The 22,408-nt window shown below is 38.5% G+C and overlaps 5 protein-coding genes across 5 annotated transcripts in view; 2 read left to right on the top strand and 3 right to left on the bottom strand.

Moving 5' to 3' along the window:
- LOC145230188 (peripheral plasma membrane protein CASK-like) overlaps positions 1-22,408 on the top strand; it is a 90,142-nt gene that overhangs the window by 58,202 nt on the left and 9,532 nt on the right. The window lies entirely within an intron of this gene.
- Positions 82-880, top strand: LOC145228423 (uncharacterized). Its single transcript, XM_080093479.1, has 2 exons — positions 82-170; positions 272-880. The coding sequence occupies exons 1-2, from the start codon at positions 129-131 to the stop codon at positions 764-766; spliced, it is 537 nt and encodes a 178-aa protein (XP_079949605.1). The 5' UTR covers positions 82-128; the 3' UTR covers positions 767-880.
- LOC145228421 (uncharacterized) lies at positions 769-3,214 on the bottom strand. Its single transcript, XM_080093478.1, has 3 exons — positions 3,131-3,214; positions 2,633-2,755; positions 769-2,096 (listed from the first exon to the last, which is right to left on the bottom strand). The coding sequence occupies exons 1-3, from the start codon at positions 3,144-3,146 to the stop codon at positions 1,111-1,113; spliced, it is 1,125 nt and encodes a 374-aa protein (XP_079949604.1). The 5' UTR covers positions 3,147-3,214; the 3' UTR covers positions 769-1,110.
- On the bottom strand, positions 3,347-8,431 carry LOC145228420 (protein FAM124A-like). The gene is made up of 4 exons (XM_080093477.1): positions 7,064-8,431; positions 5,842-5,909; positions 5,330-5,526; positions 3,347-4,497 (listed from the first exon to the last, which is right to left on the bottom strand). The coding sequence occupies exons 1-4, from the start codon at positions 7,090-7,092 to the stop codon at positions 3,421-3,423; spliced, it is 1,371 nt and encodes a 456-aa protein (XP_079949603.1). The 5' UTR covers positions 7,093-8,431; the 3' UTR covers positions 3,347-3,420.
- LOC145230359 (EF-hand domain-containing family member C2-like) lies at positions 12,137-22,200 on the bottom strand. The gene is made up of 17 exons (XM_080095783.1): positions 22,045-22,200; positions 21,415-21,603; positions 20,937-21,062; positions 20,219-20,349; positions 19,850-19,967; positions 19,197-19,337; positions 18,628-18,738; positions 18,131-18,238; positions 17,601-17,739; positions 16,894-17,059; positions 16,272-16,414; positions 15,485-15,681; positions 14,789-14,922; positions 14,414-14,558; positions 13,580-13,719; positions 12,704-12,806; positions 12,137-12,443 (listed from the first exon to the last, which is right to left on the bottom strand). The coding sequence occupies exons 1-17, from the start codon at positions 22,084-22,086 to the stop codon at positions 12,339-12,341; spliced, it is 2,238 nt and encodes a 745-aa protein (XP_079951909.1). The 5' UTR covers positions 22,087-22,200; the 3' UTR covers positions 12,137-12,338.

Here is a 22,408-nt window from a genome sequence, read left to right as displayed (position 1 = left end):
TCAAAGCTGTATTGTTACGTCACAAACCGCTTTGTGTGATTGGATTTTGAATTTATTTTGCATTTGTTTTTGGTTTGAAAGAATTTTCAGAAGTTTTAGAAACCTGGAGAGATTTAAATTCATCCATAATGGCGTCGATTTTTGTATTATTGGTTCGGATTGCAATTAAGGTAAGTAACATGTTGATTTTTTAGAAGTTTGATTGTTTAAAACTGTTTTTGTTTTCATAAAAAAAACTGTTTTTATTGCTTAAATAAAATCTTGTTTATAGGCGAAAAACGTTGCAAGTGCCAGTGCAATTAAGCATCATAGCCAATCACAGGATGGTAATCAGACAAATTCATGTTTTGGATGTTCAAGCAAAAAGACTCGTGCATGTGAAACGCTTTACATCGCATCCAGCCATTTGGAAGGGCTACAAAAAGAAGTTAGCAGGAGTATGTCTCTTCCCAACACACAAACTTCAAGTATTTCATCAAAAATGAAGCGATTTTCATCCAAGAAAGTTACACCGTGCAACAGCACAACTGAAATGAAAGCTTTAAAATTAAGGTTTATTGACAGTAAAGAATTGGAGAGACGTTCAGATGACAGTTTTGTGGCTGTACAATTGTGTGCAAAATGTAAAACGACTCTTAAAAAACGTTTGCCTGAGATGTTCGAATCGAAATCAGCTGAAAGCAAGACTGCAAACGAACACATGCTGCCTCACGAGAAAAGATCTAATTTGCAAGCGTGGACAACGACTGTCATGAAATACCCCTGATGTACTCATGAAATATGTATTTCTAATCGTTTTTGTACGTTATATGAAAACTGCCAAAATATGTCGCATGTACAAATTCAGTCTGTACGAAAAATAAAGTTGCTTTCAGTTTTAGGTTAAAATGTTTATGTACACATAAGAATAACAGATCAAAAAATATATTTTTTCGAATATAACGGCCCAAATATTGGACGTAAAAAGCAACATGCTTTATTATACAAACGTTTCGGCAAATGCTCATGCCATCATCAGTGATTTTCGTTGTTTACTCTTAAAGGAAAGATGTTCTTAAGACTGTTTTGAAAGGAATAGAGCAAGTGCAACAGTTTTTGACAATTTACTTTTTATCGCCCACTTTTTGCCACAATCTGTTTGCTGAGAGATTTCGCCAGTGACTTTGCGTGTTGTTTATCATCACACTCGATTCCATAAAACTCAACCGATGTAAATTTATCCTTGGCTACGTGGTAAATCCAGCACAGTAGGTTATCCGGCGCTGAAGCAATGCTGCTACCACAGAAGATAATTTGCTTGTAGACGAACTCAAAATTTTGTTTTGCCTTCCTAATTGCGCCATAACTTCCAAGATGAATTGAATTGTTGTGAGCGAGGAGCTGATATTCGCTTGATGTGCATTTCATGCAGGAAAAGAGGCTCTTTCTAAACTTTTGCCTTTCTCCGAACCTGTTAAGCTCATCACTTTTTCCAACACGGCAGGAGCTGCTGGTTCCCTTTCTTCTTTTTCTCTCGTCTTCATCAGTGGAGTCGCTGCTTTCATCCGATGCATCACCGGAGTCGCATTCATCAATTGTGAACCGCTCTGGTCTTATTCTTAACAGCGCGAACCGTTTGTCTTGTTTATCACGCAGAGCAGTCAGACATCTTGTTAGATCCAAATCTCTCAGCTCTTGCCCTGTCATCTGTACGCCACCACAAAACACAACTAAAGCGTTCCCTGGCAGGTCTGAACTGGGTATATTCGGTTTAACAGGCAAATTCGCACAACTTGGCCCATTTTGCGGAAATATAGGCTCCTCATATACATGTTCATCATCAATACTCATGTAAGCTGGTTCTGCGTCTTTACGAGCAACTCGTTTCGGCAAACTTCGGAACGGCGAAGAATCGTGACTTCGGTAAACTTCGGAATTGTTCGGCTTCGTCTTTTCGAGTCTTCGGATAAATTCGGATTGGATCGCGGTTGCCAAAGAGTTGATGGCCGGACTCGAATTATCCCACGATGTGTCATCATCACTGCTGTCGTCAGAACTACTCGAATCACTGACGTCATCACCGCTTATTACGTACTTCCAATTGTGACGTCGGGGTTCTGCAAGTAATTACTTGTTTAAAAATAGACTTGTTCATGGACATTCTGCTTATTAAATGTAGCCTAACTTACAATGCGAAACTAGTCATAAAAACATCTGGTCATTCTCTGTTGTAAACCAAGTAAGTTTAAAATTTAGAGTTTTGGCCAGTGGCCGGTTCGCACCAGTTCTATAGAACCATCTCATGAAATGTTATGAGATCAGCGAACCGGTTAGCATTACCGGTTACTGTCAATGGATTTAGTCTCCATATACCGACTGAAAAATATGACCATTGTGATAAAGCCGTCAAACAAATTTAATCCCGCCACAGTTTCTGACGCTTTTGGATGTTAAGTTATTTAGTCCGGGACAAAAATGGTCATCGGTTAGTTTTTATGCTGTAAACAGTATTACCTAATGTAGATGGGTGTTTTTCATAAACTAGAAAACTACAACAGATAACATAAATAAATATCCACATGTTATTCGTCTTGCTTGTAAGCATACGGAGATATCTGGCAATATGTGGAACTTATTTATAATAATAACTTACCACCGAAATGACATACTCTTCTTTTGTCTGTTGGAGGCACTGTTCTTGTCGCATATTCATCAACGGGTGGCCGATTTCCGTCTATTGTATCAAGACTTCCAAACTGTTTGGCGAGATTGAAAACTGCACGATTGAAATAGTTGTTACTGAAATAAACTAGATATCTGCGTAACATATAGAGCAGCAACTTATAAACCTCCTGAGCTTGTTTCTCGCATTTTACAAACAAAAATAATAATTATTTTTTATGTAATTATCAAAGAAACAAATTTATTGGTCTATTGTTGTATGTAGTAAAAATATGCTTAACCTTTTTTTCTTATTTATCCAATAAAATTTACCCTTAGATTTCTTTAACGCGTAATCTTATCTTACCTAAAACAATTGCTTACACATATTTACCATAAATCTTGTCAAATTGGCCCAGGTTAAAGACCTCGGGTTAAGAGCGTTATATCAAAACTTTATGCGAGCATTTTTCTTTTCTTTTACACTTACCTGATTTGTTGCTCATGGTGTCACCAGGCCGGTCAGTAACAAATGGTGGGATTCTAGAACATTCTCTTGTTGTTGTCGCGTCACAATTAACACTATAGTGTCACAAGCATTAGCAGTTTCCTGTTAGTAATCCGCTACAATTAAATCACTGTTTACTTCGGGCAGACTCGCTGATTCAGACCAATAACTTTCCATTCAAACAAACAAAACAGAAGCTTCATAATCTCGAATGTATTTGAATATTTTGCCGAAAAAAGAACAAAAAATAAACAAAAACAAAAAACTTCGAATTAAACGTAAACTCCGTCATTCTGTCTAGTGACGTCATTCGGAGACCGTGACGTAGAAAAATATTCAAAATTTACGCGACTCGATTTTGGCGTGACGTCACTGCGCTCAGGTGACGTGGACGGCGACGTAGAGGATGACGTAGTAGCCCGATCTAGTTTGTGAAAAGGCTTAAAGGTTCCAGAAACGCATTTAGTTTTTTTGCCTCGTGACGTAATGTTTAATGACTTCATAGCTGATGATGTCATGTGTAATGACTCCATAGATGATGACGTCATGTCCATGGGGGATTTCCTCGCGTTTGAACTCGGGCTGTCGTAGTCGGAGAAAACTTGCTCTACTGCGAATCCCGGCTCAGGGGCGCCATCTTGATGCCGATTGATTTGCAACAGAATGAGATTGGAATCGTGGTCACGTGTTCTCCAACGCAGCTCGCTGATTGGTTCGCACGAGTGGGGCAGAAGCGGGACCAGCTGACCGACGTTGCGTACTTTGAATTGTACGATAGTGGAACGTAGCGGGTGCGGTTTTAAATTTTTGGGAAGTTTCTTTAGTGCGAATTGGACGGCGGTTGTGGGGCTGGTAAAAGTCGGAAAGAAACAAAAATCTTCTCTCACTTTTGTCTCATTTTTTCGAAGAATCAAGCGATACAAGTTTATCTGATCCTCCCAATTCTCGTTGCTCACAAATAAATTAAAACGCAAAACTTTTCTCCCATAATGAACTTTTCGGACTCCCCAGATCGGATAAAAAAAATCGTAGCTCCTCGATGTTTCCGACACTGGAGGCGCCACAGGGAGAGGGGTCTGACGTCCTGAATCACGCGACTGTGGTGTCACGGATTCTGGTTGGTATTTGAAGAAATCCTGAGCGTTAGAATCGCACGACATCAGCTTGCCCGTGATCGCCACCCGGTGGTGAAACTTCCACGGTTTTCGGGAAAAGATTTGTCGGACTTGAGTGAAATTGTTCGTTCTCTTGCTCGTCCTCCCATTGTTGTTTGTGTCGTGTCTCTGCTCGCTATTGTCGACGTCATCGAAGAATAGAACGACCGCCAGAGCTGGAACTTGTGGGTGGGGCTGCGAAAAAATAAAGAAATAAAACGATGCTTGGGGAAATATATAAAAGTATGGAGCCACTACATGATAAGTAAGACAGAGCAAACTGTTTCGACCTATTTAGTCGAAAACACCAGAGCAGTTGGAAGACATTGGCCGTATTGGCCGTATTGGATTAATAAAGTTTCATCAGTGCAGCTGGTGACGAGAAATGGTGGCATTGAACAGAATTGTTAAGGCATGGCGTTTCAGCCTGTTACTCACAACAAACTGGATTGCCGTAGATGGCCTTGCTCGCAAATATGCTTATTGTTACGGAATTATTCAATGGTTTTACTCTATGTTTTCAATGAACGCATAGCATAACTAGGCTGCAAACAGTGTACATTGTTTCGACGTATAAGGTCTCATATTGGCTAGTGATTAGTCATCTAACGGCACTCCAGTTTGTTGGGAGTAACAGGCTGCAATGCCATGCCTCACCTATTCTGTTCTTATGGCACTGGGCATAAACCACGGAGGCAGAGTTGTAAACGGGCCTGAAATTGGAGCCCCAACCCGAATCTTTTTTGAGAAGCCCGTTTGTGCCCGAAAGTTTGATTGACAGACCTATACATTGAAGCCTCAGGAAAGACCAAGACAACAAACACAATAGACAATTGGTCTCACACTAAGCGTTTTAGGGCTGCTTGACATCAGGTCAGGTCCAGCAACTGGCTACTTAGCTGATTAAATTTAGTCAAAAAAATTCAAGTCAGGCCCGAATCAAGCCTGTTTCGTTGAAGAAACCTAAAACCCGTCAAAACACAAACATCATATTTTTCGTGTCGAAAATTTTTGGGTAAAAACTTACAGGACTGATTCCATTCTTGGGAATCGAAATTCTTCTCGGTTTCGCGCTTTCAGAAACGCAGAGAACATCCAAGGTAGGGTCGAGTCTTTGAAGCAACCCGTGGAAGGACGCGTCCAGCTCACGTGACTGACCGGGGTCGGTGATCACGTGCAAAGTCACGCGACGTGATTCGTCCAATCGGGAAGTGAATTCGTCGCCTTGACAACAATGAGATGTGGGTTATCGATCGGTGGTAGATATTTCAAAAATTCGTTGAGGGTTTAAATTGTTTTGTCGCAGAATTTTATCTTCAAACTCAGCCGAGTAACAAGAATTTAGACATTCTGGCTTTTACATCGACAATACTAAACCTGTGCTAAATTTATGTGGATTTGAGATCTATTTATTAGAGACTATTAATATTAACCTGAAACTTTTGTGGATTTACGATCTCTTTGTTAAAGACTATATTAATCTGGAAGCTTTTAGAAGCATTTGCAATTGTAGGTGAGATTGCCATTATTTGTACTCACTGTCAGTGGAACTGGTCGTTCGCATCTCTTTGGCGCCACCATTCGTCACTGGTGTCCTGGTCTTTTTTCTGCAAAACAAAAAATCAAAATGAATTTCAGCAAAAATATCCTGACATTCCCGCGTACTGTGTTCCAGCGCAACACGTGCAAACCTGACATCGCGACGTTCTCTGTTAAATTGTCTACTGAATACCTATTTTTAGAACTACACGTGTGACGTATGAAAGTAAAACCAATTTCAATCAAAAGGATCGCGATCGACGTTTCTTACAGCGTAAAAGATCGAATCTTTGTGACGCCAACCTATAATGTTCGAATCCATTGTCAGTAATCCTGGCTAACGACGCTTTTACGCGATCAGCCCATTTCTTCGAGTCGAAAACTCACTTAAGTTTTATTAAATCTCGGTGGTTTATCGGGTAGCGTCGCTATAGCAACGTTCGACAACTGCGAGCGAATAATCTGAAGTGCTCTCGAGTGTTTTTGAAAGAAAACGCGGCAGACTGGCGAGCGCGTGTTGTTGCTCAGATCATAGACTCGACAGGGTATCCAAGCAGAAATGTAAACAAGCGTGCCGCAAAACCAAGGTCAATATTCAATCTTGCTGATGTTGAAACCAGTGGTGGGATTCAGTCGGTCCGCACCTGTTCTATAGAACCGTCTCACGACATTTTATGCGATCAACGAACCGGTTAGCATTACTGGTTACTGTCAATGGACTTTTTTTTAATAGAACCGGCTGAAAAATGTGACTTTTCTGATAGAACCGGTTGTGGCATGAGTTATTGCCAAACCTTTGATGATTAAACACTTTCATTACCACTAGGACTTTTATATTTGTCAAGAGAATAACAAACAAATGCCCTTAGTGCCACTACATCATATTTGCTGCTATTTGAAAGTTTTTTTCCCACTCTATCATCTTTGCTACTTCCGTGGGACCACAGCAAACAAAGAACACGAAAAAGTGTTGGGGTATCTTTGTACACGTGTACATATTTTCTTATCGTCAATTTTATACCGTATGTATATTTTACCACAAAGCTATACCTGTAGCATGGAAACAACGACGACCCAATAAGTTTACTTAAAGTGTTTCACACTTTGTACATGTGTACATATACTCTTACATATTTAGTCGTATATTTTACTACAAAGCTCTACACGTGTAACACTGTAACAACGACGACCCAATAAGTTTACTTAATGTTTACAGACTTACCTGAAATAATACTTATTAGAAGCAGTCATGGTTTCCAAAAAACAAACACCACAATTCAGTTTTCAAACTTACAGAGATAAGTAAACAACAACTGCTACTATCCTGTATGATGAAATGAAACTTTGATTATTTTCCGATAACCTTACAACTGCGAGAAGCCCAAGGCTACAGGCTACAGCACAAACCTGCACCTGAACCTATGGTTTGTTTTTTTAGCAGCGCGAGCCTCTGTAAAATCTGTATTTCGCCTGTGTTATGTTTTGATATCTCGCCTAGCTCAGCCCAGCAGACGCGGCGCAGTTTATTCGATCGTCGCGTCGTGTTTCCACAACCCCCCTGTCACAATACCCTGCTCGAGTGTTAGGGCATTATGACGTCACAAGGCAACGCGATCCTATAGTCGCGCGTCGATACATTTTCAGATTAAATCCCGTATCGAGTGCTAAGCTCCATATGCCGTATGTTGGCTTATGGTGTCGCGTTGCACTTCACAAGGCATTTTGGATTCCGTTCTAAGCTATTATTTCCATCTTTGCTGAGAAGGAAATGTTTAGACAACACTACATTCGAAATATCAGCTATTGTGCGCAACCTTTGAAATACGCTGTATCTTGTCGTGAACGGTATTATAGCGAAATTTCGATGCCTAATTCAGTTTCTAACACAAAACGTACGTTGGTAAACAGAAATTTAGCGGGTTTCGCAACAAGCTTGGTGTGCAATTAACCATGGCGACATAAAACTGATATTTGAATGTTAAAATCGTCCTGTGATGATGTAAATTACTTCCTTTTTTACAACTGTTTTCATACTTATTTCACACATTTTTAACGTAGTCCAAACAATACTGGTCGATACACACAATAACGAGTCTCAACCCTTACAAATAAAAGCGGACATACGCGACCTGAGTCCCTATCACATAACGCTTCATAATACAGTGTAGCTGCAGCACGTTTACCAGTTCTCCACCAATTCTGCCCTCAACTTTGTCAAAACAACAAATAATGGCGTGAAATACTTTATATTATCGCTAATGAGGCGGTTCTCCAACCCAGGAGTGGGCAACCTTTGTCACTGTGGGGCCAAATACAATTGCCGAAATTAGATTGCGCGCCATCCTACCTGTGTATAACACAAGGTGATTTCACTTCGTTGCTTACCAAGTATGCTTAACTACAATGAAAATTCACATTTGATTCCACAAATTCAGCCACAAATTGCCAGGTTACAGAAAAATAGCACCGGGCGCATTAATCTTATCAAAAATACATGATAATTCTCGTTTGCCAGATCGAAGACTAACAATACTGTCTTACAACTCGCATTTACTGGTCAACTAATGAACCCCACAGTGCAACGAGAAATGCTGACCTTAACTTGCAATTAATTAATGTTGTTTACATCTATCTGTCATCGTATTTGATTCAGCAGAAACGCACGCTGCCCTTATATACACAAAGTAGTTACTTCTCGACGTTGCGACCCTTGTCTACTGAGATAAGGAATCGTGTTATTACATCATGATTACGTCATTATATCACGTCAGCAAATAAACTCCACGATAAGAATTGCGCAATCTTAATCGTTAATGCATCTGACTCTTATCTTAGAAATGTTATAATGCAGATAAACTTGCGCCACCAAATTGCTATAGTGAACCAATGTGAATAAACAATTGAACCAGTTACACCGAACAACTTATAGTCATTTGCAATGTACCAATGCGTTTAAGTCGTTTTTAATCCCCATTTAAATGCAAGTGCTTTGCTGGCTAACGAGAAATAAGCGGGTTAAGCAACCAGCTTCCACAAGCCGACCATGACCAAAATGTCTTTAAACATATTGACTGCCCTTGTCAAATATAAACTACACGATTTTCTGGACAATTTTGCGCAGTTTAATGCATACCTTCCTGTGGTACACAAGACACGGAACTGAAGAGTAGCAATATTAAAAACAAAATTGCCAGCGATGTACAACAAAACGCGTAAGCATTTTATTAGGCAAACGCGCTTTTTTCCGTTTCTGCCTTATTCATTTTCACTGATCATGCCAAGTGTTTTGGTCGGAACGTTTGCTTAAATAAATGACTACGTTATCATCCTTTGGCACCGCACTGAATTTTGGCAATTTTCCCTCACTTAACAATACCAGTTTACCCAAGCCGCATTTAAACCCGTGTTACCCACAATCACTATTTCTTATCCTGGCGCCATGTGGCGGAACACCTGACTTCCACAAACACGACTTTAGCTTCGCTGGGGCTTGAGTGTACTTTCCCAGCTAACTGATGTAAGAATATCGTGATGGGGTGATGAATTATTCAGCGTCTTCGGTTTGAGCTTGGGCGGATTCAACCTGTCCCTTACTTCCGCATTCATGTTCCCACGCTACGTTTCTCACACGTTATTACAGTTGTATTCCGTCTAGTTACGAAATACATGGCTTGTTGGCTTGTTTTTTTGCACGTTTTACTATCTTTACAACGAAACAGTGTGTGATATGTAGTTTAAATACTGACGATGCCAAAAGGCGAAATGTATACATATGTATATATTAGCATTATCGACAGATTCTGTTTCTTTGGGAATCTGTTTCCCCATATTTAGAGTTACACTTAAAAAACAATGATTGTCGATAAGCATGCTGCCTGTTAGAGGGTCAGATACCGCTCAATCGGTTGATCCTCAATTAAACTAACGCGATATCTTTCTTTGCATGCGTCCACAAACTGTCCGTGTGAACAACCAACTATAGCCGGTAAGTTATTACTATCCATACAACGAAACATACCTGACCTGTGTGGTATTTTGTTTAACTAACGCGCAATGACTTTAATACAGTTGTATTGTGTGTTATTTACTGAACATACGATTCTCTATCTGTGACATATGCTAGTACATAAAACACCTGTGTGCACGTGTATAGCATTCCACTATTAAAGCTGGTTCCGACCTAGCTTCACGCAGTCAACTGTGGCAATTGTAAAACAAACTACTCTCGAAAACGCAGTTTAAAATCGCAGACTTTCAACTTTTACGGCTGACTGCACAAAGCGTGATCCGAACCAGTTTCCTCGTCACAAATCCTTTGTTACCGCACTGTGGCGTTGTGGCCTTGTCGGTTATAATCCTAAAACACACTGAGCTTGAATTTGGCTTAAAATACACAAGTTGTCGGTTTTGCTTCTGCATTCTCCCAATCTTTCATCGCTTCTGCGACGTTTAAAGCTTCGCCTGAATTCCAAGTCCATCATTCCTTTGTTGACAAACCCAACCACTGAGTTTAAATCGATTTATCATTTCGCCTTTGTTGTGCTTTGCCCCCCTGCCGCGCTTTTAAAGTGCTGAAGGTCGAAAATTTTTCACTGACGATTTTTTACCGGCGTTGAAACCAAAATTGAATAAATTTAAGTTTTTTTAGATTCCTCGGATTAATAGGTTAATGCAATATAGGGCCCAGTGCCGGATTAAGGGTCTGCTGGCCTGTAGGCACATTTTATAAGTGACCCGAAAATCAGGGTTGCCAACTAAACAATTAGAATTATCAGTGTTGCTAAATCATTGTCACAAAGAAAAGTGGCCTGGATTTTTGACTGGTCTGTACACGTGCCTACTTTGCCTAATGGTTAATCCAGCACTGATAGGGCCTAGCATCCGAACCAACAATTACCGACATTGAAACCAAGAAAATACCGAGCAAGCAATTCTTTCAGCAGGTTGCTTATTTAACAAATTTGTCGTTCAACTGGTGTAATGCTAAACAAAATACTAGTTGTTGTTTCGAGAACTTGCAGCAAGATTAAATACATTTTAGATCAATCTTTAAGTATGATTATTCGGATAAATAGAAAATACAATATAGTGTCCAAACCAACACTTAACAGTCATGCTTTATGTAAATGATAGTGAACGTTGTGACAGCAACAAAAATGCACAAAATAGAAATTACTAATTTATTGTTTTATAACAAACCCTTAAAGTTAAAATATAAATATAGCGCAGCTGAATTACCTTTCAATGAGTCTTTCCTTGCGTTGACGTAAATCCATTCTCGATAGTTGGCGTTGATCGAAATCCATTATATAAAAACTTTGCATGAATATATTAGTAGCGTATATATAAATGGCCTATAATTCTTCTGTAAGCTTAACACAAATCTGAAACTGGTTTCAGTCTTGAAAGAAGTTTGTCCTAATTATGCTGCTTAACGAGAAACACTTATGTCGGTCTTAGTTAGGTTAGTTTTAGGGTCCTTTTTTCCCGCTGTATCAGGAAATAAATTTTGCAACTAAGGAGAGTTTTTATGCTCCAATAAACCGGTTTTTCTCCATGAACCGTTTAAATTTAAAACCATCATGCTAAAACAAACTTTGAAAGACCATTTTTACGTCTTTATAATGCCAAAATATAAATAAATTAACTACAAAATTTTGGTTAGAATTCCCCAATTTCCCGGGAAGTCGCAAAACCGCGGGAAATGAGGAACTTTTACGTGAACCACATCATAGATATAAAGTGGCCTGTGTTGTCTTGGTGAAAAGAGTAAAGCATTGGAACCAGTCGTAGTTGAAGAGGTAGGACAATGCACTGGAGGGCACTCATGAGCAATTTACATTCCAAGCAGTTGGACTCAACTATCTTGAAATGCTGAGGGCTTAACATGGGGTTTATTGATTATCGCCTAAAGTAGACACGCGCCAATTTATTGGTCTGTTTCCACTGCCGAAAAAACTTAAATACGCCGAATTATTACATACAACGAACCGAAAAAAGTTGTATCCTTTGTTTGAGTAAAAGAAATCGTGAAACGTGTTTTTGTTTGCTTGTGGGGGTTGTATACACCATGACTTGATTTTGAAACAAAAAAGTCGTTAAATGGCGTTTTGTTACGCCTCCTTAAACATTCGGGCATATTTTCTTGACCGGGAAAAAAGCAAATTAAAAAAAGTCATTTGGATCTCTTCAAATCTTTTTTGGATTATTATATTTTCTTTAAAAATGTAGGACAGGTTTTCAAACAACACGCATATCCAGTGTTTTGGCTTTTACAGCTTTTATCACTTGAAGCTCTTCATATTCACAAATTGTATTTTTCTTAAAACACGCAAAAACATACGAGCGAAAATAAAGTTTGCCGAGAAGCAACTAATAATAATTTTCTGCTGCTGAAACTATACGTGGAGGGTTTCAATTCAGGATACAGGGCGACACAAAACAATAACAATGTTCGAATACAAACATCAACAATACATGACCTTATGACGTAACAATCACGAGTCTTGTTTCCCGAACACATCCTCAACAAGCGAATGGTAGGCGACCATTTGCACCGAAGCCGATTTCGTGATGTCACCACCAGACCATGACGCATCGAGCTGGAAACAAACGCAATGACGTCATGCATTGTAACGTCATAAAAGTTTTCTGAAAAAAACTTGCGACTAATTTCTGATTGCTGACTCAGCAAATATTGTCACCATAAACGCCTATGTTCCGTTGCGCCACCTGGAGAGAATTCCCAAACCTGTGGCTACTGTGAGTTCTTATCGTTAGAAGCTCTACCGTCTGTTTTTGCTTACCAGCGCCAACCAGCGCCTGAGTGTTGTATAAGCTTAATACGATGTTTATGTGTTACCTTGATAGGCAGCTGTTGATATTGTACAGCCTCAACCGGGTTTTCGCGCCAATTGATCTTCTTCACCAGTTCCTTGTAATCCAACATTCCGTTGTCTGATAATCTGATCAGAAAATAAGTGTGTAAAAATCCCGAAAAATCAACACAAGAAAATTCAGGAGGTGCGTTATATGTCAACATGTTCTGCAGGCATATAAACAAAATTTTCTCACATATACTGCTGAGTGGTGTAGTTTCATTCAAATGCCACATGAGGTGTTTTAAATCAGCGATGTAAAATTACGTAGCCTACGGTGAGCTTTGAACCCAGCACCTCACGCTTTGTGAAACTCTATTAGCCAAACTTGTTTACCCAGTTAGTGTACAAAGATTTAACAGACGTCAACCAAACACCGTTTTTGGAGTTGTGATGCAAGTTACATACAAAATGACGTTATGCTTTTCGTTGTTCAGTTTTAACGTTGTAGCTGCAGCGCATTACCATCTATCCACCAATTGTGCCCTCAACTTTGTCGTGCTTTATAACGTCTGATCATTGCGCAGATATTTGCGGCTTGGTGAATATTTTAGCGCAATTTTGCTGCTACGATTTGTTTCACCCGGCTCAACTCAAACTCATATTAATATACAAAACAACATTTTTACTGGCGAAATAAACTCAACTAAACTGTTACGCGTTGGGACAGTCAGTGTTTAAACTTGATGCTATTGCTCAGAAAGTAAGAAAATTACGTAAGAAGTGGATGACCGCTTAACGCCAAGCCTGGTTGGATTGGAACTTACACAAACATAAGTTATGAGAATATAGGAAAAGCAGAACACATCTGCCAACAAGCAAACGACAAAGTATTGAGACAGGTCGCAGCTTCTACTCACTTGTTCATGAGAATTTGTAGAACATCTTCGGGCAGAGGGAGCTTGAATGCTCTGCAGACCGTCCTAACCTCTCCTGCCGGAAGTTTGCCCTTTCCGGAAGGATCCTCGTACACCAGAGCTTCTTGCAATCGTGAAAAGTCCTGAAAACAGTGTCAGTTACTGTACCAATCTAAAATCTGGCACTAACAGCAATTTTTATTTGTTTTGATGGCTTTATCCAGACCAGTGATTTTCAAAGCGGCTCTCAGGGCCGCATGCGGCTCCCAACTACATATTTTGCGGCTCCCACCAAGCTTTAGAAAACCCACCAAAGATATTTTAGCTTTCAAAGTACTTAATCTTTTAATGATTTTCTCAAGGTTTCGTTTGTTTTGCGGCTCCTCACACACTTAAAAAACTACTATTCGGCCCGGGAATTAAACAGTTTGAGAACCACTGATCCAGACAGTTCCGGTTAATCGCATAAGCTATTGAAAAATCCGGCAAACAGCTAGTGTGTCAGTTATACACAATAAACCGCAATAATCAAAATCTGGCACTAAACATATTTTTTTATTACTTGTACCGTTTATATTGTTTCCAGTTAAACGCATAATAAATCTCGGATAATTCGTTTAACTGGAAACAATTGTAAAAGCAATCAACTACCATCGATCTATTATAATATTACCTTGCCAAATTGCATAGAATCTCGTTAAGCGATTTTTTCATCCTGACACAGCCTGTATTTATTAACAGCTTTGTAATAATTATTCGTCTAACTAAAGTGCTTTTTTAAATCTCACACAAACTTTCGTTAATTGAATTTATTGTAAGTTTTTACTAATCCGGTACCTCGAAGTTCTTCTTTCTTAATTTTTCCTGAGCGACAGCGAGCACGAGGTTCATGTCGATCTCTTCCGGCTCCCGATGCGCGTATTGACGTCCGATCGTCATTATCTCGTGCTCGGAGAAGTTCTGCATCTGCGCCAACAGGTTCCTACGCAACAAACGTCACCACGCGTCATCAATGTGACGTCATAAGTCAATCAAATTGACGTCATTAGACGACTTTTACAGACAAAAATCGGATTTTTAAACGAAATAGTTTTAGTTATTTGCAGGAAGTTAATCTTTAGGGTTTGACTAAAAACTTGAAAACCTGTTTTGGCAATAGTCATAATAACAAGTAAACGTTGTTGTTTAACTCAGACTTTTTAGGTATTGTACCTGAGACTTTCGTATCGTATCTTCCCACTGTTGTCTGGATCGTTCATCACCAAATACTCCTTGACTTCTTTGCTCTTCTCCTTGCAAGTCTTCCTCAGCTTCTCCAGGATCAGGGCGCTCTTGGCTTGCGGGAACTGAACGAATAAAAAAGGATTTTTTTGGTGGAGAACGAGCAAAAATTGGCGCAAAACAAAATTATTTTAAAGATGAAAGATGATTTTAAGCTCGGAAAACCGAGTACAAGGTGAGAAGCCCTGATAAAAAATGATACAACAGACTTGCAATACAACATGCAGCTCGAAGGCGGACTGATTGCGAGCATAACGCATTCAGGCGTTGCCCGCCCACCCAAGATAAAAATGAAACAAACAAACACAAAGAAATATCCGCTTGCAAGACTTCAACCCACGAAACGCTGTAGCAATGTCGTTTATCGACGCTATTTAATTATTTAAACTCATGCCGTTGCACGATTTTTTTTCACGGGGTTCGAACCCTGGATCCTCCCAAGTTAGTTTTTGCGGCCTCTGCATGGGTCAAGTGCTTTGTACCATTCGGCCAAGTCCCTTTAATACGGGTTTCGAACCCATGACGCTCCCGGGGACGAATCCCGATCAGTGGTTATGTCTCTATATCAGTCAGGAGCCCTGGACCAATCGGCCAAGTTCTGTGGCACAAACCATCAACTTTTCTCACCTCATTGTTGTGCTGCTCCATATAACGGAATGCGTACTCGTCAGCGTCAGTTATCACAAACTCAAAGTTGCTGAAAACAAACTTGGCACCAACAAACAAATCCTGAGCGGTGAAGTATTCTGACATCTCGCTCTTGAAGAGATCCTGACCAGGTTTCTTAATGCGACCTCTCTCCAAAAACTTGCCGCCAATAATTCCTGGAAGAAAATAGATTTTGTTGGCGCAAAGGCGTATTAATTTGGAAAAAGGTCTAATGAGGAGTATGAGCGATTACACTGGCGCAAAAAGTAACATGTTTTAATATTAAATGCTTTTGCACAGTGGTCGGTGCCGGTCTGCGAGGAGTTCGTTACCGGGTCGTATAATTTTCAGGTTAAATGCTTTAAAACATTTTGCCCATGTATCCCGGGGATAATAAACTAATTTAGGCGATTTCATTGCTAAATATTTGCAGTTTTTCGAAGGCCGGTCCGTGATGCAAAAAAAGATTGCCGACCCCTGCTTTAGCAAATGTACATTGCCGTATCTGTAACTTTTATTGTGTCAAAAAGGAAAAAAAATATGTAAAAAGTGGCATCGAAGGAAGACTTTTCATTTAAACGTTTTAACGAGTTATCGTCAGTAATATAATTAAACTGCTTTGACAATTACAATACTAATAATAGTTTGTCAAGACGTTAACAGTTGACTCCATTTGGTAAATTAAAAAGCATTTTTTTGGGGGTAAATCTGTTATTTGAGTGGTCGACACCATAATGATGCAATATTCAATAGAAGTCAGACTGACCGGAGTTTCTCTGCGGAGGCTCAAAGAATGATATTGTGTCGTCAGAAAGGAAATAGGAAACAATGAATTTCCGGTCTTTGTCGATTGGATTGTCGGTTGCCATGTAAGCGACGAACCTAAGGACGTTGCTCTCCAAGCCGTGCCTAAATGAGAATAGATAGGAGTTGTTAAAAAAACGTAGGAGTTGTAGAAATGTAACATTTTATTTGGATGTAAGTTAAAAAAGAAACATTTAGTCGTTCATCCTTCAGTTTTACAGATAGATAAATTTCGCTTTTACAGCATCGTCAGTATCTGATGTTTATTCGAGTTGATTTTATTTCGCTTGGTGAAAGACAACATAGCGACACATTTGCACTGAAACAATCACCAAGCCGGAAATAGCTGCGCAACGTTAAAACGATGTGAAGCGCAAAACAGTGGAGGGCACAATTGCTGGATAATGATTGAACACGCGCTGCAGCTGCACCGTATTATAATTTAAAGCAAAATATATCATTCAACACCGTTTTGGCCAGTGACATAAAAAGTTTGTAAAGGATTGAAGTATCCAAATAAGCCAACTTTCAACAAAAATCCACAAGCTAATTTTGCAATTAATTCTGTTTATTTCACACCCAACCTGTCTCTCTCCATGAACTTGATGAAATCTCTCTGAGGAGGTTTCGGGATGAGGCCCATGCAGGAGCAGAGAGAGTCCTCCTCGGATCCGAATCCATTGTAGGGAGGAATGGGACGGGGAACCTTCATCTGCTGATCAGCCTTGTATTTGATGGAAGAAAAGTCGTCTGCAATAACCATCACAATTTTTATACAAAAGTTTACAGCTATTTTTCTTGACCAAAACATCAAGAAGTTATAATTGGTTAATTGGGAGGTTAAGCAGTGGTGGAATTCAGCCGGTTCGCGCCGGTTCTATAAAACTGTCTCACGAAATTTTATGAGATCAGCCAACTGGTTAGCATTACTGGTTACTGTCAATGGACTTTTTGTAACATAACCGGCTGACAAATATGACTTTGTGATACAACCGGCTGACAAAAAATTGAATCCCACCACTGAAATTAGGTATTTGAATGTTTAAGCTAAATGACAATCTATATATGCGTTGTATCATTTCTTTAAAAACTTTTAAAATGCATTGTGCAACAATTGGGAAAAAAATCCCAAATTTTTGTTTTCTTAAAAAACTTTTTTTCTAATGCAACGCTTAATTTATGATTTTAAAATTTAAAATTTTTGTAATTTAGGCTATCCTTAAGTTATGCTGTGATGGAGATTTTTAAAACACACTTTCGCACATATTTTGGGCTCAGCAAATATTCTCACCAATTCCAAACTTGGTTCTGTAATATTCCTTGGTGAAATCATCGCAATCGCACAAAACCAGTTTTCTGCCCCAAACATTTACCACCGCACCTACAACCAGGTCTGCGCTGGTGTAATAATCCTCATAGACAGCACCAGTCTGAAAAAATTATAGTTCAAAAATAGTTGGTTAAAATCATTTTAAATTTATTCAAGAAATTTTAGTTTTTTTAACTGCCAAACATCTTAATTGGTGATGCTGGTTTGCATGTTCATAGGGCAATTATGTGTCCATTCCTATGTCTAAATGTCCGCAATATATATATATACATTTTTATATATATCTATATATATTATCTTGCTTTATTTATTTTTACTTTGTGTCTTACATCTGTCATAGTTATAAATAGCAAAAGAGAATTGGTCCAAAATGAAAAAAAAACTTTGTAATTAAAAACACAGGCAAGACGATAAAACAAAGTATCGACAATTTATTCTTTGAAAATTCTTAACTTACTTTTAATGTTATCATATATTTTTACTTTACTCACCTTCAGGCTATCAAGTATGTATCGTCCACCGTGACCCATCGGCCCAAAAACATTCAAGACAGTCCTGTCTGTCTTCTCACCAGGCTGCCGCAATGGAAGGGGGGCACTCTGAAAAAGTTTTTGACTTTAATATAACACCCAACCCAACCCAACACTTTATTCATATTATCTCATGGTAATATATAAACAAAAAAAAAATTCAAAAGTTATCTGATGTCATGTATGACAACATGTAAAGCAAAAAAAGAATTTTTAAAAGCTACTAAAGCAGGGGTCAGCAACCAGAGGTGGTTTTTGATGGCAATTTAACCTGTTACACTGCTTGTTTTCAGTTTTTATCATGTCATTGTCTTAAAATCCAGCCTTACATGCACAAAACACTCTGCTTTCTCTATATCATTGTTATCTGCTGGCACAAACCACTATTTAGTAAATTGGCACGGCCGCCTACAAAGGTTGCCGACCCCTGCACTGAAGCATTGAATACTTGGTGGTACCTTTGGGAGACGAGCTCGCTTAAGGAATACGGGCACAGCATCTCGGCCGGCATTTGGTTGAATCACTTCCCGAATCTCAATTGTGTCGTCAGCAAGGAAATAGTGAAAAACCTACAAAGACAAAACACAATGAAAATAACAAAAGGCAACTTGCTTGTTTGTTTAAAACAGGGCTTATCAGCATATTTTTGTTCACTAGCAATTCCACTAGCATATACATTGCCTGGCATAAATAAGTGGAATTGCCCACATAAGTATTCGCGACAAGCAGGAAAAGAAGGTATTACGTAGGTTGAATTCCTGTTTAAAGTTTTATCTTAAGTGCATCAAACATATACAGTATTGTCAAACCAAAATCACTTTAAATCATTTTTGTCAGGGTTTTCCAAGTTTGCTCAGTGACCTGGGAAATACATTTCTCATGACTTTTGTCTAAACAGGGGGCATTTTTAATTCAATTAGTCAAAAACAAAGTAAAGCTGCAAATCATTTACAGTAATTACACATAGTTTCATCCAAGAAAACAGAAGTGACAGTAAACAAAATAATTAAAATGTTTTCTCACTCACCATTTCTCTTGTGTCACCAAACATTGCATCGCTGTCATCCCAATAACAGTTGAAGCGCAATACATGCCGGTCGTGATCCAGGAATTGTTTCAAAGTGTCGGTTCGCTCGTACGGACGCAGAGCTTGCATGCTTTCTTCCATCTAAACAGGCAATTGCAACAGGTTTATAATAGTTGCTAAAACACTTTGCCAAAAATAAAATGGTATTGATATAAATGTTAATTAAGAAGCCAATGCTTCTGATTTAAAATCAGTTGAAACAAGGTTTTTGAGTGCGAAGCATTTGCTTCTTAATTATTATTTACTGAAACAGTTTGACTCAGTGATCGTGGACAATAACATGCCTACTATTAGAAGGACAGATCCTGTGCATAGCATTTATATTTATTAATATAAATTATGGTTACTAATCCATTAAACAACACAAAATCAACATAAAGTACATAAGATATTACTGATTTTGTGAAAAATACACTTGCACACAATTACAGAACATAAGTATACTTGGCTGTTAGTTTGTTATGTTAAGCGTGTTTTTAAAGACAGTATTTATCAGTAATGCTAAGCTAATGACAGCTCAGCATTTATCAATGAATAAAAAAATTTCAGTGACAGAAAAACCCATCATTTTTTTGAAATAGTACAATTTTTACCTCATTTCTCAGATTTGAGTAAGGATCTTTTGGTGTTTTATCTGGTGTGTTTATCCTCACACCAAGTTTACGAAGAAAGTTTTTCGTAAACTGATCGCAATCGGTCAGCTTGAATTTCCTGCACAAAAATAAAAAGTTTACCAGTTTTATTTGGTGCCTCTTGTACCCAACCATGGCCTTATGGAGAAAACATTAGCAAACAAAAAACTATTAGGCAAACAAAATCAAAGTAAATAAATGTTTATCAACATAAAGAACCTTGTCTTGGATTTTAATTCATTTGAAGTTAAATTGACCAGGTTGTGTTGTACTGTAAGAAAACACAATTCACAAACACAGACAAAAAATGTCAAACAAAATTCCACAGACCTTCCATAGAGAACGAGCTCGTTTCCGACGTTAAAATGTTCGACAGAATAATACTCATCATCTCGGGGAGCAGGAAGCGGTATCCGATGGCGACGAATGAGCGTCCCTTGTGGAATCCCAGAATTCTTTACCTGAATGTGAAAAAGTGTTGAACAATAAAACAATACTATTTAACAAATTTGTCGTTCAACTGGTGTAATGCTATACAAAACACGAGTTGTTGTTTAAAGAACTTGTAATTTTGCTGATGAACAGTTTAGCATTACACCAGTTTACACCAGAACAACAAATTTGTTAAATATGCAACCTGGTGAAAGAAACGCTTGTTCAAAAGACACTATATTTCCATGGATACAGATGATAAAACAATAATTTGACTTTACCATATATCACCTGAGATATATCTAGCTTCTTAAAAAAATTGAAGTTACTACAAAAATATTAAAATGATAAGTAAGCTGTACCCAGTGTGCACTGTGTTGACCTATAATATCTCATCAGTGCAGCTGGTGACAAGAGATGGCTGTATGGGCTAGTGTAGCCATCAGTGTACACTGTCTGCAGTTTACTTATCATTTATTGGCTTCAAGCTTTTGCAAAGATTTACACACCTTGGCAAAAACCAGGTAGACAGGTAATTGGAAAGTCTTTCAAACTTAAGACCAACAAGAATATTTAGTTGGACCCTGAAAGGAATGCTTGCAAATTGTATTCAAACCTGTGGCTCGATCACTTGAATTGAATCATCCTCGAGATAGAAGTAAAGTTTGCAGGCTCTGATTCTGTATTGCTCCTCGTGTTTCTCATGAACTGCTTCTTGGAAATATGCTTGAAAGCACAACACCTAGAACAACAACAACATTAAGTAACTTTGTATAGAAATAGCAAGGCAATGCTTAATCCTCTATAGTACTATGAGGGTTTTAGTAACTATGAGTACATAATGCATAATACTATCTACTGATTGTAAGTGATTTCCGTTCTTTGCTCATTTAAATTAAAAACAGCACAATCGAAAATGTTACGGACAAAAATGACAGCGAAAGATCGAATAAACAATGTGTTAATCAAAATACAATTTGCTTCTGTTTTCTGGCAGTTCTTTTAAGAAAGTTTTGTGTATTTTAAATGCATTTTTAAGTTTGTGATGAGTATGTGTGTAACTACTATAGGTATTTTCAATAAAATCCACAAACCTGTCTGTCAAATGCAACCCATGCAGGGGCGCTGCTCCCTTCTCCTTTAGGAAAAATGCTGTGTTTTGGTTTTATTTTCTGTCCTCTCAAGAGTTCTCCACCAATGCCAGGTTTTTCTTCACCGACAAGCATCGAGACATCGTTGCGATAATCAAAGTGGTGGGATTTGTGGAACTTTTCTTTTCCCAGCTGTATATTTAAAACAGAAATTGTAAACTTTGAAAATGTAGTTTGAATTATTTAGGTTGCAATCGTTGGGACCAGGGTTTGATTTTGTTTCTACCCAGTGGTTATTTGCCTTGAAAACCAAGTTGAAATGCGTGTTAGCAGAATTTATTTTCCAAAAAAGCTAGATTATGTCTGACAGCACATGTTCACATAACAACTGATTGTGATTAGTTTTTAACACAACAACATTAACTTCAGTAAGACTTTAACACAAACCTTTATGCAGATATTACTCGACATTTTGTTGTCAATAAACATAGTAATATTTGTCTATTTTACCATTCAGCCTATAAATATTGGTCAGACTATATTTCAGCAACGAGACACGGACTCAGAAACAGGCAACGTTTTTAAACAATTGACTACTAGTTTTCAGTTGACATCAAGTAACGAAATACTTACACTTGCGTTGAAGCTGTTTCCTGGTAAATACGGCAGCGCCATATTAATTAAAATCGTTTGCGGGTTATAATAAAAATTAGTCCAGTTAGGAACAATTCCCAAATGACATCGGATCTCAAGCACAAAGCGGACAAGACGCAACCCAGCGTTTCGAAATTGTCATGGAAACCAATTGACTAACACGACTTTCTCTAGGGGCGCTGTAAGCAAGTTTTTTTCTTTTATTGGGGTTCATTTAAGTTTATTTCGTCTGAAGGAAGAAAACATATATCGAAACAATTCTACTGGAGCAATCAACAATTCGGAAATAGCTGCTCAACGAGTTTTGGTGATGCTTCTTTTATAATACAATACTTTGACAAAC

Source organism: Phallusia mammillata, chromosome 5 (assembly GCF_965637545.1).
Source record: "Phallusia mammillata chromosome 5, kaPhaMamm4.hap1.1, whole genome shotgun sequence".
Taxonomy (NCBI): domain Eukaryota; kingdom Metazoa; phylum Chordata; class Ascidiacea; order Phlebobranchia; family Ascidiidae; genus Phallusia; species Phallusia mammillata.
The sequence above is the reverse complement of the archived record's forward strand: the minus strand, read 5'-3'. Positions and strand labels throughout refer to the sequence as shown.

Bases quoted from the DNA above. Each gene is read 5' to 3' on its own strand.
- LOC145228423 (XM_080093479.1), top strand. From the start codon at position 129: ATGGCGTCGATTTTTGTATTATTGGTTCGGATTGCAATTAAG. The intron at 171-271 runs GTAAGTAACATG...TCTTGTTTATAG, and splicing joins TGGTTCGGATTGCAATTAAG to GCGAAAAACGTTGCAAGTGC.
- LOC145228421 (XM_080093478.1), bottom strand. The intron at 2,097-2,632 runs GTAAGTTATTAT...AATTACTTGCAG, and splicing joins AAGAGTATGTCATTTCGGTG to AACCCCGACGTCACAATTGG.
- LOC145228420 (XM_080093477.1), bottom strand. From the start codon at position 7,092: ATGACTGCTTCTAATAAGTATTATTTCAG. The intron at 5,910-7,063 runs GTAAGTCTGTAA...TTTGTTTTGCAG, and splicing joins TCTAATAAGTATTATTTCAG to AAAAAAGACCAGGACACCAG. The intron at 5,527-5,841 runs GTGAGTACAAAT...ATTGTTGTCAAG, and splicing joins AACGACCAGTTCCACTGACA to GCGACGAATTCACTTCCCGA.
- LOC145230359 (XM_080095783.1), bottom strand. From the start codon at position 22,086: ATGGCGCTGCCGTATTTACCAGGAAACAGCTTCAACGCAAGT. The intron at 17,740-18,130 runs GTGAGTAAAGTA...TAATTTTTTCAG, and splicing joins ACATACTTGATAGCCTGAAG to ACTGGTGCTGTCTATGAGGA. The intron at 14,559-14,788 runs GTACAATACCTA...TTTGTTGCGTAG, and splicing joins ATACGATACGAAAGTCTCAG to GAACCTGTTGGCGCAGATGC.